Source organism: Pelodiscus sinensis, chromosome 9 (assembly GCF_052426305.1).
Source record: "Pelodiscus sinensis isolate ZL-2025 chromosome 9, ASM5242630v1, whole genome shotgun sequence".
NCBI lineage: Eukaryota > Metazoa > Chordata > Testudines > Trionychidae > Pelodiscus > Pelodiscus sinensis.
This window is the reverse complement of record NC_143060.1, coordinates 32495176-32509303: the sequence shown is the minus strand read 5'-3', so window position 1 is coordinate 32509303 and position 14128 is coordinate 32495176. Positions and strand designations below refer to the sequence as shown.

Genomic DNA, 14128 nt, shown 5'->3' with positions numbered 1-14128 from the left:
GGCAATTCCAAATACCATGGTAACATGTTTTGAACCAGCTACTGATTTGAAACTGACCTGAAGTAAGCTTAAGTCAGTGCTGTAGAAAGCAGAGAGTGGAAAGAGCAAAAGTCATTTATCTCATAGGGTACGTCTAAACTACATGGCTCTGTCGATTGAGCCATGTCGATTAGTGTACTCGAAAAAGGGAAATGAAGCAGCGATTTAAATAATCGCCGCTTCATTTACATCAAAATGGCTGCCACGCTGTGCCAATCAGCTGTTTGGTGGCACAGCGCCAAACAGCTGATTGGCACAGCGCGGCAGCCATTTTGATGTAAATGAAGCGGCAATTATTTAAATCGCTGCTTCATTTCCCTATGTCTAGAAATCTCATCTCCATGGCTCCATTGACGGAGCCATGTAGTCTAGACATACCCATAGTGTAAAGATGGCCTTTGAGGTTTTAGAGTAGAATGCTTGATATAAACTGATTTCCAATAAGTCCATTTTTCTCTGTAAGATTTTGCTAGTAGACAGTTTTTAAAAATAAAAAGGTTTTATTTAAAAAGTATGGAGAAATGTTCTGATTTCTCTGTTATCTTTCCCATGAGTGTACTTTGGAATTAACTATTCTAGTCACTACTGATTATTTGTATTGTGTTACTGCCCAAAGACCCAAATCAGGACTGGATATTTTGTGTTTGGACAGTATCATACTATTTCTGTCCTGAAGGAATACTCAAGGAACAATTAGTGGGAGAGGAGAGGGATACCGTTCACCAACAAAGTTGTTAGGGTGATGTTTTGTGTCCCCATGTGAAGCAACAATCAAGCAATATTTGTATTTTAAGGAAAGGAATAGTTACTGGAAAATATTCCTAAAGGAAAAGTAGTGAAAAACCATAGGACTGTTTGAAATAGTGAAAAAACGTATTGCTATATAAAAGCTGTTTAGCTGCATAATTCTTTTTGAAACCCATTCACTGGGGAATTAGTCTTATATCTATTCTATTGTAATGATCAGGAAAGACGCATTATCTGTTCCTCCACAGGGTGAGCAAGGGCTTCAGGGTCATCCAGGAAAACAAGGTAAAAGAGGCCTTCCTGGGATGCAAGGTGATCAAGGCCCACCAGGAGACCCTGGATTGAAAGGGAAGACTGTACGTGTCTACCACAGATGACTCAAATAATATTGTAACAATTGAGTTAACTACATGGAATAATAATCAACGTGCTTGCTAATATTACAGGGAGAACTTGGAGATCGAGGTTTGATGGGCTTTCAAGGATTCCCAGGTCCAAAAGTATGTGTGAATCATTTTTTTTTTATTTGAGTTTAAGCCATTTTCAAAGAAAGATGGCCCAATGTTTAATCGGTTTTAGCAATAATTGGTTTTAAATGTATCCAGAATGATTGGATGTTGCAGACGTATTGCTATACGTCATAGGTCAGAAAGAGAGATTAAAAAAAATGTTGGCCACAGTGATTAGCCTTGTACCTAGGAGTTCATGGCCCTATGGGTTGTTTGGAGGAGGAGGAGGAACTGATGATAGAATCTGGAATCTGTGATGAAATACTGTTTATTTGAAAGAATATGCAAAGTCCTCTTTCCCTGAATACATTCTTTGCTCATAGGTCCAAACCCCTTTCATCCAGCACTCAGTCCAAAAATGTCACTTTCTGTGGGCTTTTTTCAGGGTCACACTGCAAGTCCAGGGTTTTTAATTGCAGCATAAACATATCCTCTGTGGTTTTTCTCCTGCTTCTCTTTCTTTCACACACATACCTCAGTTACAATCCCCACCCACTCCCTTCTCTTATATAGTTTCAAATTCCTTTGAATTTGCTTTGAGTGATGTCAAATACCTGTGTTTGGGGTGATGTCCCTCACCATGCCCCGGGTCCAGCAAAGTCTGTCAGACGCCCTGGGTTTAGCCTACTGCCGAACAGTAATATTCAGAGCCGTGGTTTATGCCAATGTTTCTCAACCTTTTTTTTATAAAGTACCCCCTTTTTAAAAAAAAAATTATAAGTACGCCCGGTACCTACAGTTTTCAAACACATACAAAAATGTTCTAACATTGCAACACATTTGTTTAAACAACCTAATCGTAGCCAGGCGGGCAATGACATTTTTGTGTTTAAAAAGTACAAAAATAATAAAGCGCTATAAAACTTAAAACAAAATTTTCTCCACATTTCAGTTGTCGAGGTATCCCCCAGACTTCTCTTGAGTCTTCTCTTGGTTGAAAAACACTGGTTTATGCTACCAACTTGTTTCAATATAACTTCAGAAAATCCACATGTGAGTGACAGTTATACCAACCTAACCCCCAGTCTAGACAGTGCTACTTTATCAGGAGGATGTCTCCCATAGTTCTCCCATTGGACTAGATAGCGTCTTCACTAAGGCCAGATCTATACTAGACATGGAAGGTCGGCTTAAGGTACAGAACTACGTTATTTACATAGCTGGAGTTGACGTACCTTAAGATGAGCGTGGCACCATCTCCACAGGAGGAGGTCAACAGGAGCAAACACTCCTATCGTCTTCCCTTACTTCTCACAAATCAAGGAGTACTGGTGCTGACTGGTGCCCTCAGCATTCAATTTAGCAAGTCCTTACTAGACCCACTAAATCGAATGGCAAAAGATGGATATCTGGCACAGTAAGTATAGATGTGGCCTTAGGTCTACAACCATGCAGCTGCCGCAACAACACTATTCACATAGAGAAGCCCAGAGTTTAATGGTTTGTTTAATGGTTTCACTTTGATTGTTCTTACAAGTATCATGCTTCTACTTCCCATAGGCTGTGTCTACATTGGCGCCCTTTTCCGGAAAAGGGATGCTAATGAGACACTTCAGAATTGCAAATGCCGTGGGGGATTTAAATATCCCCCGCGGCATTTGCATGAACATGGCTGCTGCTTTTTTCCAGCTCAGGGCTTTGCTGGAGAAAAGCACCAGTCTAGACGGGATCTTTCGGAAAATAAACCTTTTTCCGGAAGATCCCTTATTCCTGATTTTAAGAGGGATAAGGGATCTTCCGGAAAAGGGTTTATTTTCCGAAAGATCCCGTCTAGACTGGCGCTTTTCTCCGGCAAAGCTCCGAGCCAGAAAAAAGCGGTATCCATGTTCATGCAAATGCCGCAGGGGATATTTAAATCCCCCGCGGCATTTGCAATTCCGACTTGTCTCATTATCATCCCTTTTCCGGGAAAGGGTGCCAGTGTAGACACAGCCATACTGTTCTTTCTGGGGAAAATAATTGCTTGCATACAATAATTTTGGGTGAGATAGTGAGATAGATTTTAATCTGTCAGATGTTCAAGTGATTTAAGCTTTTTATTTTTGTTTCTAGGGTCCTGAAGGGCACATTGGTTTAGTTGGAATTCTGGGTCCTAAAGGTCCTGCAGGCCAAATTGTAAGTTTTATACATAACTCTCCAAAATCATTTTTAACAGTACTATTTAGTTGGTGTAGCTTCATTTTCTGTAGCCTTTTCACTTAGGGTATGTCTACAGTCAAAGCTGCTGCTGTCGATCTTCCAGGGTTCAGATTAGTGGGTCTAGTGGAGACCTACTAATTTGGACTGAAAGGGACATTCCAGTTAATGCTAGTAGTCCTGCTTCCACAAGGAGTAAGGGAAGTCAAGGGGAGAGTGTTCTCCCTTCAACTTCCTACAGTGTGGACAGCGCCAAAAGTTGACTTAAGGTACTTTGACTTCAGCTATGCAATTAACATAGCTGAAGTTGCATATCTTAATTCAACTTTATCCCATAGTATAGACATACCCTTAGAGGTCTGTCATTAGAAACAAATAATGCCCTCCCTTTTTCTTCACAGCAAACCAGAACATTTAATCAAATGCTTTCTGAGGAGCAAGAAAATGTCAAACCCTGCCTCTGAAGAGAGAATTTGGCCCCTGGAAATAGTTAATTAAAATGTCATGTTTTAAGGAATTATTTCCCTTTTAACTGAAGGGCAACTAAATTGAATTAGCTGATTGTGTTTGACCTCTGATGGCTTTTCACATTGTCATGTTCTCTCTTGTTACTCATCCAGAAATCTTAGGATTTATCAGCAGCAGTATTTGAAGGAGGGAATATTCATCCATCTTGCAACCTAGGGTGATGGCCAGGTTGCAGGACTGGACATCACATTGTAAAATGCTGTTTTATACTGCAAATGATGGGGGTCTTAGCTCTTCTAATATGTGCCCTGACATCACTTCTTGGAGTTTGATTAGCTGGCATCTGAGAGAGCCAGCTTGAAAGACTTACTTTTATAGCTGTTTTCTCTTCCTGCTCATCAGTATACAGGCCAGACAATGGTTCTGAGCTATTTGCCCATGTGACAGGGCGCAGCAGCCCCGCACCCTGGAGCCTCTGGCAACGGCTCTGTACAGGGCACGGTGCAGCAGGGAGGGAGTGGTGCAGCATGCCCCCAGCCTACGTGGTACAGGACACAGCATCTCCGCCTCTCCCACTTCCCAGCACGGGCCGAGGGAGGGCGCGGCTGGGCCTTGAGGGAGTATACGCGGCGTGTTCCCAGGTAACCAGGGAGGGGAGGGGGCACAGAGGAGGCAGCATAGGGGCGGGGCCCGGATGTAACGTAACACCCCGGCGCCAAGGTTTAAAAAGCAAAGAGGCTTTCCTGCAGGAGAGGGAGGGAATGGAGCAGGGAGTCAGCCATCTGGGAGGCGCGTTCGGAGGCACTGCAAGCGGCTGGGAGACCTAGGTAAAGGAAGCCTAGGTAAGGGGCGAGGAAACAGCCCAGGGTAGGGCTCTCTAATAGCAGCAGGGAGACCTAGGTAAAGAAAGCCTAGGTAAGGGGAGAGGAAACAGCCCAGGGTAGGGCTCTCTAATAGCCTGCGGGCTGTCATGTTACCCCGCCAGCCAGACCGGAGCGGGTCTGTGTCCTTAGGACCCTGGGCTGGGGTCCGTGAGAGAGGGCGGGCCCGGGCCCCCCTCTCCCCAACGCCTGAGACGGAATCAATAGCCCGCGGCTCACACTTGGGGCAGACGAGTTTGGAGGCGGAGCTAACAGCAAAGCAGCAACAACGAAAAGATAGGATTTGAGGCAAGCCAGATTCTCGCGTCTGCTGGGGATGATGGTGGTGGGATATGAATAAAGGCACAGGTTGACTATTCTTCCACGTACATCGTTACAGCCCAAAAGGAGCTTTATCGTGTACCAGAACGAAACTGGAAAATACCTCTGTTAGCAGTGTTTAATGGTTGTCTTATCTCAGTGGTGGCTTGGGGGCTGCATGTGGCCCATCAGCATTATATGCATAGTCCACGAGATATTTTTGTTTGCCCATGTGCAGGGTTGCCAGATTCCACTGGTATGTGTCCATGTAGGTTTTTTTCTACCACTATTACTGAAGTAACATGCATGTAAAGCAAGGGCAGGTGGAGTAAGGGGCACACTGATTGCATACAACATTGACTGTGAGAGCTGTGCGCTCCCTCGGCATCCAATCAGAGCGCTATTGTGATTCAGTTGGCACACATTGCAAATTCTAGGTACGCTTGTGTATTTAGCAAAACTAGCTTATCCCAGGAGATTTCTTGGTTATTGCAATCTTGCAGCCCACTGAGATGAAAGGGCCTTTCAGGTGTTCCACTCACTAGCCTAGGCTGCCCATGGCTGTCTTATATGTTTACTTGTCGATAGTAATATACTGCCGGATGTGGCTGATGAATATTTGGCTTTTCGGTAAACAAAAGGCTTCATTTACCATTGCTTTTAGTGCAGTGTCTTTTGTAGTGATATAAAGGCTCTCCAAACATTCCAAAATAATTACTGATTATTAAAATAATTATCTTGTCCATTGCCTGTTGATGGTCATTCAAGAAAGCCAGCATTGACATGGCACTTTGGATATATATGGCATCCTCTGTGTTTTCATGACTGTTCTGTTGAAAGTTTAAGACCGTTCATTTAAATAATGAGCAACCTTAAAACAGACTGTGCTATGGCCCTCAATGTGTTTTCCTGGATTTACTTCATTTTGAAAATCATGATTAGCTAATAAATTCCTTTGTTTGTTTACAGGGATATACTGGCCCCATTGGTCAAGAAGGAGTAATAGGCCCAATGGGAAAACCTGTAAGTTTAAGTCCTTAGGTTTCATGTTATTTGTTAGAAGGTTCTTTCATCCATGTGTTTGATTGTGTCTAAATAGAAGATTTTTACAATTTAAATAGCAGCTAGAAAGACTATTTTCATATTATGCTATATCCACAAGCTACTGTGTGTGTCCAATATAAATGGCGTGAATTAAAAGGCTGTAAGAGTCATTGCAGCAAACTTGTTCTCTTCTTGACAGTGAAATGAGATTCTGTGCTGCTCCTCTAATTGTCTGGGCACAGAATTTGTAGCGTACAGAGAGGAGATGCTGTAGAGGCTTTAATCAATCTTCATATTCTCCTAATCCTGGAGAGCATCTATTTTCATACAGACAGCCTGGGGGCCTATGTACATAAAGGCAGCCTGCTTGGGAGTCCTGTAGCCCACAGTGCTGCTTCAAATCTCTGCAGTGCTGTGGTCCTACCCCCAGCCAACTCTTCCTGCCCCTAATGCCATCTCCAGCACCACACATTGTATGTCAGGGCTCACAAAGCAGTCATTGGGAGGCAGCCTTATGGCTCTCTCAGTAGTTCCTGTGCTTAGAGAATACTCTTCTGGCCAGATATGAAGCTTTTTAGGGTGCCTTTACCCTCTCTTTTGGTGAAAAGGGGGCAAGAGCAGGAGTGAAAATCTCACCTATAATCTCTATGAAGCTGGAATAAAGAACAGCAAAATAATATTAATATGAAGTAGTAAATATTTATCATTTGTAGGATATATGTAATGAGAGCAAAAAAAAGAGAAGGGAACTAGGATTAGAACATTCTTGCCCGTTGTTGGGAAAAAGACCATACTAGCAAAGGATGGTATTTGCATTCCTTTCTCCTTACCCCCCACAAAAAAGGAACGATGACAAGTCTTATCCTAGAATTTTTCTCCACAATTTGTGTACTTGTATGAAGATTGTTAATGTGCTTTAATGCAAAGCCAGACAGCCTGTCATTGTAATAAATAATAAATTTTTAGCTCTGGCTCATTTTCACACATCAGTGAGTATATCCAGCCATCAAAATGCAAAATTCTGTGCACATCAGATTAATTGCTAGATTAACGTTTTTGGAGACACAGTATGAATGCAAAACTGGCCAAGAATATAAAGTAGGCAAAGAAGAGATGGCTAATCTGCCGATAGCTGGGCATTAATAATGACCATGTATATCTTTGATGACAGCAGTAAAAGCAGATGTGGAAATACCCATAGAATTAAATGGATTTTCTTACTTGCAGACAGTATATAGTTTAATTCCCAGCATTATGATGGCTTAAGCACTGAGCCCCCATGATGGTGGTTTAAGCATATTGCAAAAGTTAGTCAAACAAACAGATTAACAGAGCAAAACTGGCTAACATTTTCAAAAAGAGTAAAAAAGGAATTACAAATCAAAAAGAATATGAACAAGACAGAGATCACAGGCCATGTTTCTGTAACTCCTTGTCTAATCTATATCTCCATGGTACAAACTATGGCTCCAGTCCTGCAAACATTTGTGTACATAAGTTAATTAATATTAAAAGGATAGCTGATTTGAGTAAGTAACTCACGTGTATATGTTTTTCAAAATTCAGGTCCTAAAATATTAAAAAGTGTACTGGATTAACAATTTCTATTTCTTTCAGGGATCTAGGGGTGAAAAGGGCTCCAGGGGTGAAATTGTAAGTCAAAACATTTGCACATTTATTTTTGGGCTGTGTCTTTCTATGAGAGTACTGTGACTAGAGGTGAGCAGGAAACTGTATTCCAGTCCTGTGGAAATTTTTGAAATTTTAAAGCATTTTCATGCTCTGAATTAGGATGAAAAATCAAAATCTCTAATTCGTTTGTGAATCAACAATCCATAAATACACTCAGCCAATTGAAACATTTCATTTTACTAATTTTAAAACACTTCGTTTTGACTTTTGCCTTTGAAAACATTTTTCTTATTACGTTTCCAAACAAAAAAGTTCAGATTTTAGATTCTAAACAACTTTTAATTTCAAAAATGTTGAAGCAGGAAGTTCTGATGGTTTGAAATGAGAGAGCCATTGAAACTTACCCAAAAAATGTTTTAATTTCAGTGAATCGGCAAATTCATGACCAGTTCTATTGCCAAATGCTCAGTGGCTGGCTGTGATGCTTTTCTATTAATATAATAACTGATTCATGTATTCCCCTCTACTTGCATAAGTATGCCACCCCTGGACATAAGCTGCCTTGACTCTGGTCATAAAATAATTGTATATTTAAAGTGTATCCAACTTAGGAATTGAGCCTCTAAGACCATTTGCCAGGAGCTCATACTCTATTCCCTGTATCACACCACTACTTATGAATCCTGTCCCTCTGTGTAATCTTACATGGAGAGACAGGAATTCACAGGCTGGAGATTATATATAAAAGCAGAGGTTGAGAGCGTGCAGGCCAAAAACCAAACCTATATGGACTGCAATAGTAGCAGCAGGTACTATTGAAGTGGTATATATATGATTAAGTCGTCGTCTTCAATTTTTTTATTTTAGCTTTCTTAAAGTAAATATCTAAAATATCTAAGATGCATTACATTGCATTGAACATACAAGAAATTGCCTATTACAATGACTATATAGAGCAATGTTTCCCAATTGGTGCGCCGCGGAAGTAAGGGTTTTGTGAGAACCCAGCATTCCCCCGTCATCTCTTAAAGAGACAGAGACATTGCAGGGGGTGGGAGTGGTTTGTTGTTTTTTTTGCTCGACAAGTCGGGTTTTGTTTTGTGCGGGGCTTTTTTCTCTGAACCTAAGGGTTCCTTGAAGTTCTTTCAAGGTAAAAAGGGTTCTGTGGCCAAATAAAATTGGTAAACACTGATGTAGAGGGTGGTTGTCCATTGCTGCAATAGATATATGTGTGTGTGGTGTTATATGTATAAATAATTATGAGTTGGAATGCCAATGTTTTCCAGTAACTCACCTATATAACCTTATTCCTTTTACTGTGGTCTTCCCTCATCTCTTCCCCTCTCTTATTTGTCACTGTTGCTTGTTTCATCTTATCTTAAATTAGATTGAGTTCTTTTTGGTGTCTACTTATATGTTTGCAGTGATCAGCTCAGTGGGGCCCCAATCCTGATCTAAGAACTACAGAAATAGATATTTATGGCAATTTGGAACGCTGCTGAAGGGATGTGATTTTTTTTTTTTTTTTAGCTAAGTTAGCTCAGGATGTGTTAATGTTCATATGTTCATCTTCTGAAATCTTCCTTTTTTATTCTAATATTCTTGAGGCAGAACAAATACCATAGTGCTCATTTAGGAATATTCCCTAGATAGTTAACTTTCCTTTCCATTCGACTGGTTTAGGACCTGCCATCCCAACCTCCTTTCCCCCATTGTGGCTTCTTACAATGAAAATAACCGTGTATTCTACTTTTTGCAGTCAATCTATAGTCTAAGCATAGGTAATTGAAGTCACTATCCTTGAGTAATTCAGTGTGGTAATTTTCTGTATTATAATACTTTCTCTAATTTATGCCTCTGAATTACCTATACATCAATTAAATTCCAACCAAGTTTGCTTTTAGGGTTACAGACAAATTATTCATCATCTAATATCAATAGTTCATTCCAGGACAGAGGCCTGCACAAGGGTTCCCTGTATTTCAAGCCCCAGATTAAGGAGTGTCTGAGTCCTATGAATTTCATCCTGAAGGCTTAATTCATTCATGAGATTTGTTTATGGTTAATGGAGGTGAGAAGAGTACATCAGGAAAACAGATCTACCAAAGTAAATATTGAATATAAAGCAACGAAGTATAAGGGTTGGCCTACACTAGAAATTTTGAGTGCATAACTACTTCACTCAGGGGCTAATTCTACACTTTGCCTGTTTTGTGCAAGAAATATGCAAATGTGGCTAAGAGTGGAATATCATGGAGCCTCATTTGCATAATTAATTAGGCTCCATTTTTGCACAAGAGACTTTTTGAGCAAAAAGGTAGATGGCTCCTTTTTGCACAAAAAAAACCTTCTTGCACAAGAGCCGTTCTTCCACATTTTTTTTCAGGAAGAACAGCTCTTGCGCAAGAGGGGGGTTTTGCACAAAAAGGAGCCATGTAGACAGCTCCTTTTTACACAAAAGCCTCTTATGCAAAAACGGAGCCTCATTAATTATGCAAATGAGTCTCAGTGATATTCCATGCTTAGCCTCATTTGCAATATTTTTTGCGCAAAATGGGTGCAGTGTAGACATAGCCAGGGTTTTCTCCTAATTGCTGGTATAGACAGTATAATGACCATGGGAGGTCTTCTCCCATCAACTTAACTACAGTCTCTCAGGGAGTCTTCCTGTCAATATTGGTAGGGTGTTCCCTGAAGCACTGGAGCAGCACAGCTGTAGCATTGTAAGTGTAGACCTGCCCCAGCTCATCTATCCACTCCCCAGCTAACAAAGAAACTGGTTTCAGATGCTGGGCTAGGTCTTCAGCTAGTGTAAGCCAGTAAAGCTTCATCGACTTCAATAGAATTATCCCCATCGACATCAGCTAAGGATTTGACTAACCAATTTTTGTTTTTTAGTCTTCAGCTGCAGGCCAACTTACATCGAAATAGGGAACCTCGCTTGAAGTTGCAGATATGCAGGGCAGCCAACAGATTTGCCGTGCCCCTGAACAAGATGGGAGGAGAGCTAGCTTTGTGTCCTGGAAGGGATGGGGCCTCAGGCACAAGGATGGAGCTACAGGCTAGCCCAAGGGTGGGCAAAAACTAGCCTGTGGGCTGGATCCAGTTTCCTAGGGTTAGCCCCGGCAGGCTGCCACTACTATATTTATCTGCACTTTCCACAGGTGTGAGCAATTGCAGCTCCCGTTGAGCGCAGATCGCTGTTCCTGACCAATGGAAACTGCAGGAAGCAGTGTCCTGGCTAACCCTGGTGAACCGCCACTGTTTTATTGCCCACCCCTGGGCTAGCCTCTCCTATCCAGCTTTTAAGCACCACCCGGAGCACATCACCCATGGCTTTGGTGGCAATTTAAAGAGTCTGGGATCTAGCAGCAGTACCCAGGATCTGTGGGCACTTTTAAATTGCTGGAGACTGCCCTCTTGTCTTCCCTTCACCTGGTGGGCAGGCCTGCAGATACACTGGGCTGGGATGAACCTACTCTTGTGCTTGTATTTGCGCAGACATTTTCTTTTCTTTATTTACCCCTTACAAACATTCACAATTGAGTTTAATTTTTCCACCAAACATTTGCTTAAAGCATGGGTTCCCAAAGTGGGTGGCGTGCCCCCCTGGGGGTGTGTGAAGAAATTCCAGAGGGGGTGCGAGGTGACCCAGCCTCTCCCCCAATCAAGTTTTGCTGTCCTCTTCAGTTTTTTTTTTTTTTGCTACTGGGGGGGGTGCATGAGGATTTTTCAAAAATCAAAAAGGGGGCGTGGTGCCAAAAAGTTTGAGAACCACTGGCTTAAAGGCTAAAAAAAGAAAAAAATCCTCTCAATATATTCCTAATTTCGGTTCAGCAGCACTGCCTGTGCTGAGTGTGAGAAGATACTGTATAGTCTTCATTATTATTCATTTGATGACTTGTTATGCCTTTTGTAGAGTAAAAGATTCCAAAGCCAGAAAAGAGACAGATCTGATCATCTAGCTGGATCTCCTGGATAACACAGACCATAGGACTTTCCCTACATAATTCCTCTTGAAGAAATGGGTTGTACCACAAAAGCTCATGATACTATCTATATTATTTTGTTAGTGTCTACGGTGCTGCAGAATCATTTGTTGTTTTTTAAGTTTGTTTTAACTGGAGTGTGTCTTTTAAAAAAATATTCAATCTTGATTTTAAAATGGTAAGAGATGGAAAATCCATAACAATCTTTGGTAAATTGTTCCAATAGGTAATAAACCTCACTGTTAAAAATTTACAATTTATTTCCAGTCTGAATTTGTCTAGTTTCAACGACCAGCCTTTGGATTTTATTATATGTATCTTGGTCTGCTAGACTGAAGAGCCCATTCATAAATATTTTTCTCTATATAGATATTAATCGACTGTAATTGTCCCCCTTCTCTTTGTTAAGATAAATAAATTAAACTCCTTGAGTCTATCACTATAAAGCATGAACATCTTTCCTGAATTATTCATGCCAGAACTGGACACAGCAACAGTCTCATCAGTCCAAACAGAGGTAATATAACCTCTCTACTCCTACTCAAGAGTCCCATTTATGCATCCACATATCACAATATGAGCCTTTCCTGCCAGCATATTGTCTTCAGTAAAGTGGGACATAAAAACATGTAAAGGTGATTCTGCTTATTTGCCCCAGTGTAACTAAGGCTGTTTCCAGACTCAGGGGTTTTTTCGGGAAAAGTAGCCTTTTCCCAAAAAAACTTCCCCTGCGTCCAGACTCAAGCCGCGTTCTTTCGAAATTATTTCGAAAGAACGCGGCTTTTCTTTCGATGGCGGTAAACCTCATTTCACGAGGAAGAACGCCTTCTTTCGAAAGTTCCTCTTTCGAAAGAAGGCGTTCTTCAATGTAAATAGGGCTTCCTCGAAAGAGAGCATCCAGACTCGCTGGGTGCTCTCTTTCGAAAAAGCGGATTGCTCTTTCGAAAGATCCGCCTGCAGTCTAGACGTGATCTTTCGAAAAAGGCTCTTTCGAAAGAGCCTCTTTCGAAAGAAGCCTGCAGTCTAGACATAGCCTAAGAGAGAATTCCACTCCAGTCAGCATTTTTACACTGGTATAAGGGTGGTGTAAGTGAAATGAGGATCGAAGCCATAGGTCCTGATCTTCATAGAGACTGAGCCTCCACAGCTTTCTTTAAATCAAACAGGAGTTATGAGTGCTCAGCACCTCTGAAAACCAGGCCAACTGTGTCCTGATCCTGCTAACGCTTACGCACATCAGTCCTGTGGAAACCAGGATTGATATGCATACTAGGGTTCCAAACCATAGGTGAAAGTAAGGCAGTGCAGCATGCTGGTAAGAGACTGACTGGCTGAGGGCAGGGCTCTGGATGCTGCCGTAATCCTGGGCAGCATGGTCACAACACATCCAGGCTACAGCCCTGGTGCTCAGGAGGCTGGGTAGCACAGTCCCTGCCGCCCTGGCCTGTACTGGGGATCTGATGGCTGGGCAACCCTAGTGGCCTCACTACCAGACCCAAGTTTTCCACACACGTCCCTAACCCGCTGCCCTGACCCCTCCCCCATTCCCCACTCCTACCTTGATTCCTGAGCCCCCCCACACTTCCCAGCCCCTTGCCTTGACTGTTACACCTCCACCATAACCCCCTTCCTCCATCCCACACTTATATTTCTTACAGGTACTGGGGATGTTAAGTTTAGTTTAATTGGCTAATCAAATAGTCGATGTAATTTGCATTGACTATTCGATTAGTCGATAAGGGCACTTCTGCCTTTGAAGTGTAGCAACAGTCCAAAGCTATTGCTACACTTCAAAGGCAAAAGTGCTGCGGGGAGCACGGAGCCAGTGAGTCCCCTGCTGGTTCTGTGCTCTCCACAGTGTTTCAAAGTGGCATTGCTGCATGGAGCCCAGAGTCAGTGGGGACTCCCCAGCTGGTCCTGGGCTGCATGCAGCATTTCAAAGTGGCAGCCCCACATGGAGCCCAGGGTCTGGCCCTGGGCTCCACACAGCACTTCTGCTTTGAAGCACCCTCTCCTCATTCCTCCCACCTTGCTGCCTCTTTCTGTTAGAAGCAGAAAGGGGGAGGATAGAAGCGACTAGTCGACCAGTGTGTCAACTAATGGTTCACATCCCTAACAAGTAGTGTTCTATCGCAGCCTTCCCAGTCCCCTGCCCTGACCCTCCCAAGTAGGGGCTTTAATGCAACAGTACCTGTAAGAATTGTGATAGAAATGTACCCGTGTTAGTCTGGCACACACAAGCACACATCTTGTTAGTCTTTAAAGTGCTACATAGTCCTGTTTTTTGTAAGAATTGTGTTACTTTTACCTCTGCTCCAAGTGCAACAATTGAAGATTTCCCCCAGGATTAGCACATGCATAACTAACTGTAAACACATAAGCA

General features: G+C 42.2%; 1 protein-coding gene across 4 annotated transcripts in view; it reads left to right on the top strand.

The window, feature by feature from the left end:
• COL24A1 (collagen type XXIV alpha 1 chain) overlaps positions 1-14128 on the top strand; it is a 256970-nt gene that overhangs the window by 223726 nt on the left and 19116 nt on the right. For 2 of the 4 annotated variants that reach the window (XR_012905946.2, XM_025183174.3), the window contains exons 49-53: positions 1035-1142; positions 1233-1286; positions 3348-3410; positions 6050-6103; positions 7742-7777. Coding sequence is in view for 3 of the 4 variants with exons in the window: in XM_025183174.3 (XP_025038959.3) it covers positions 1035-1142; positions 1233-1286; positions 3348-3410; positions 6050-6103; positions 7742-7777 (315 nt within the window). In the remaining variant the exon portion in view is untranslated. Of the gene's footprint in view, positions 1-1034; positions 1143-1232; positions 1287-3347; positions 3411-6049; positions 6104-7741; positions 7778-11675; positions 12515-14128 lie in introns of those variants that run through there. The other 2 variants (XM_075936388.2, XM_075936387.2) reach the window with 2 other exon arrangements.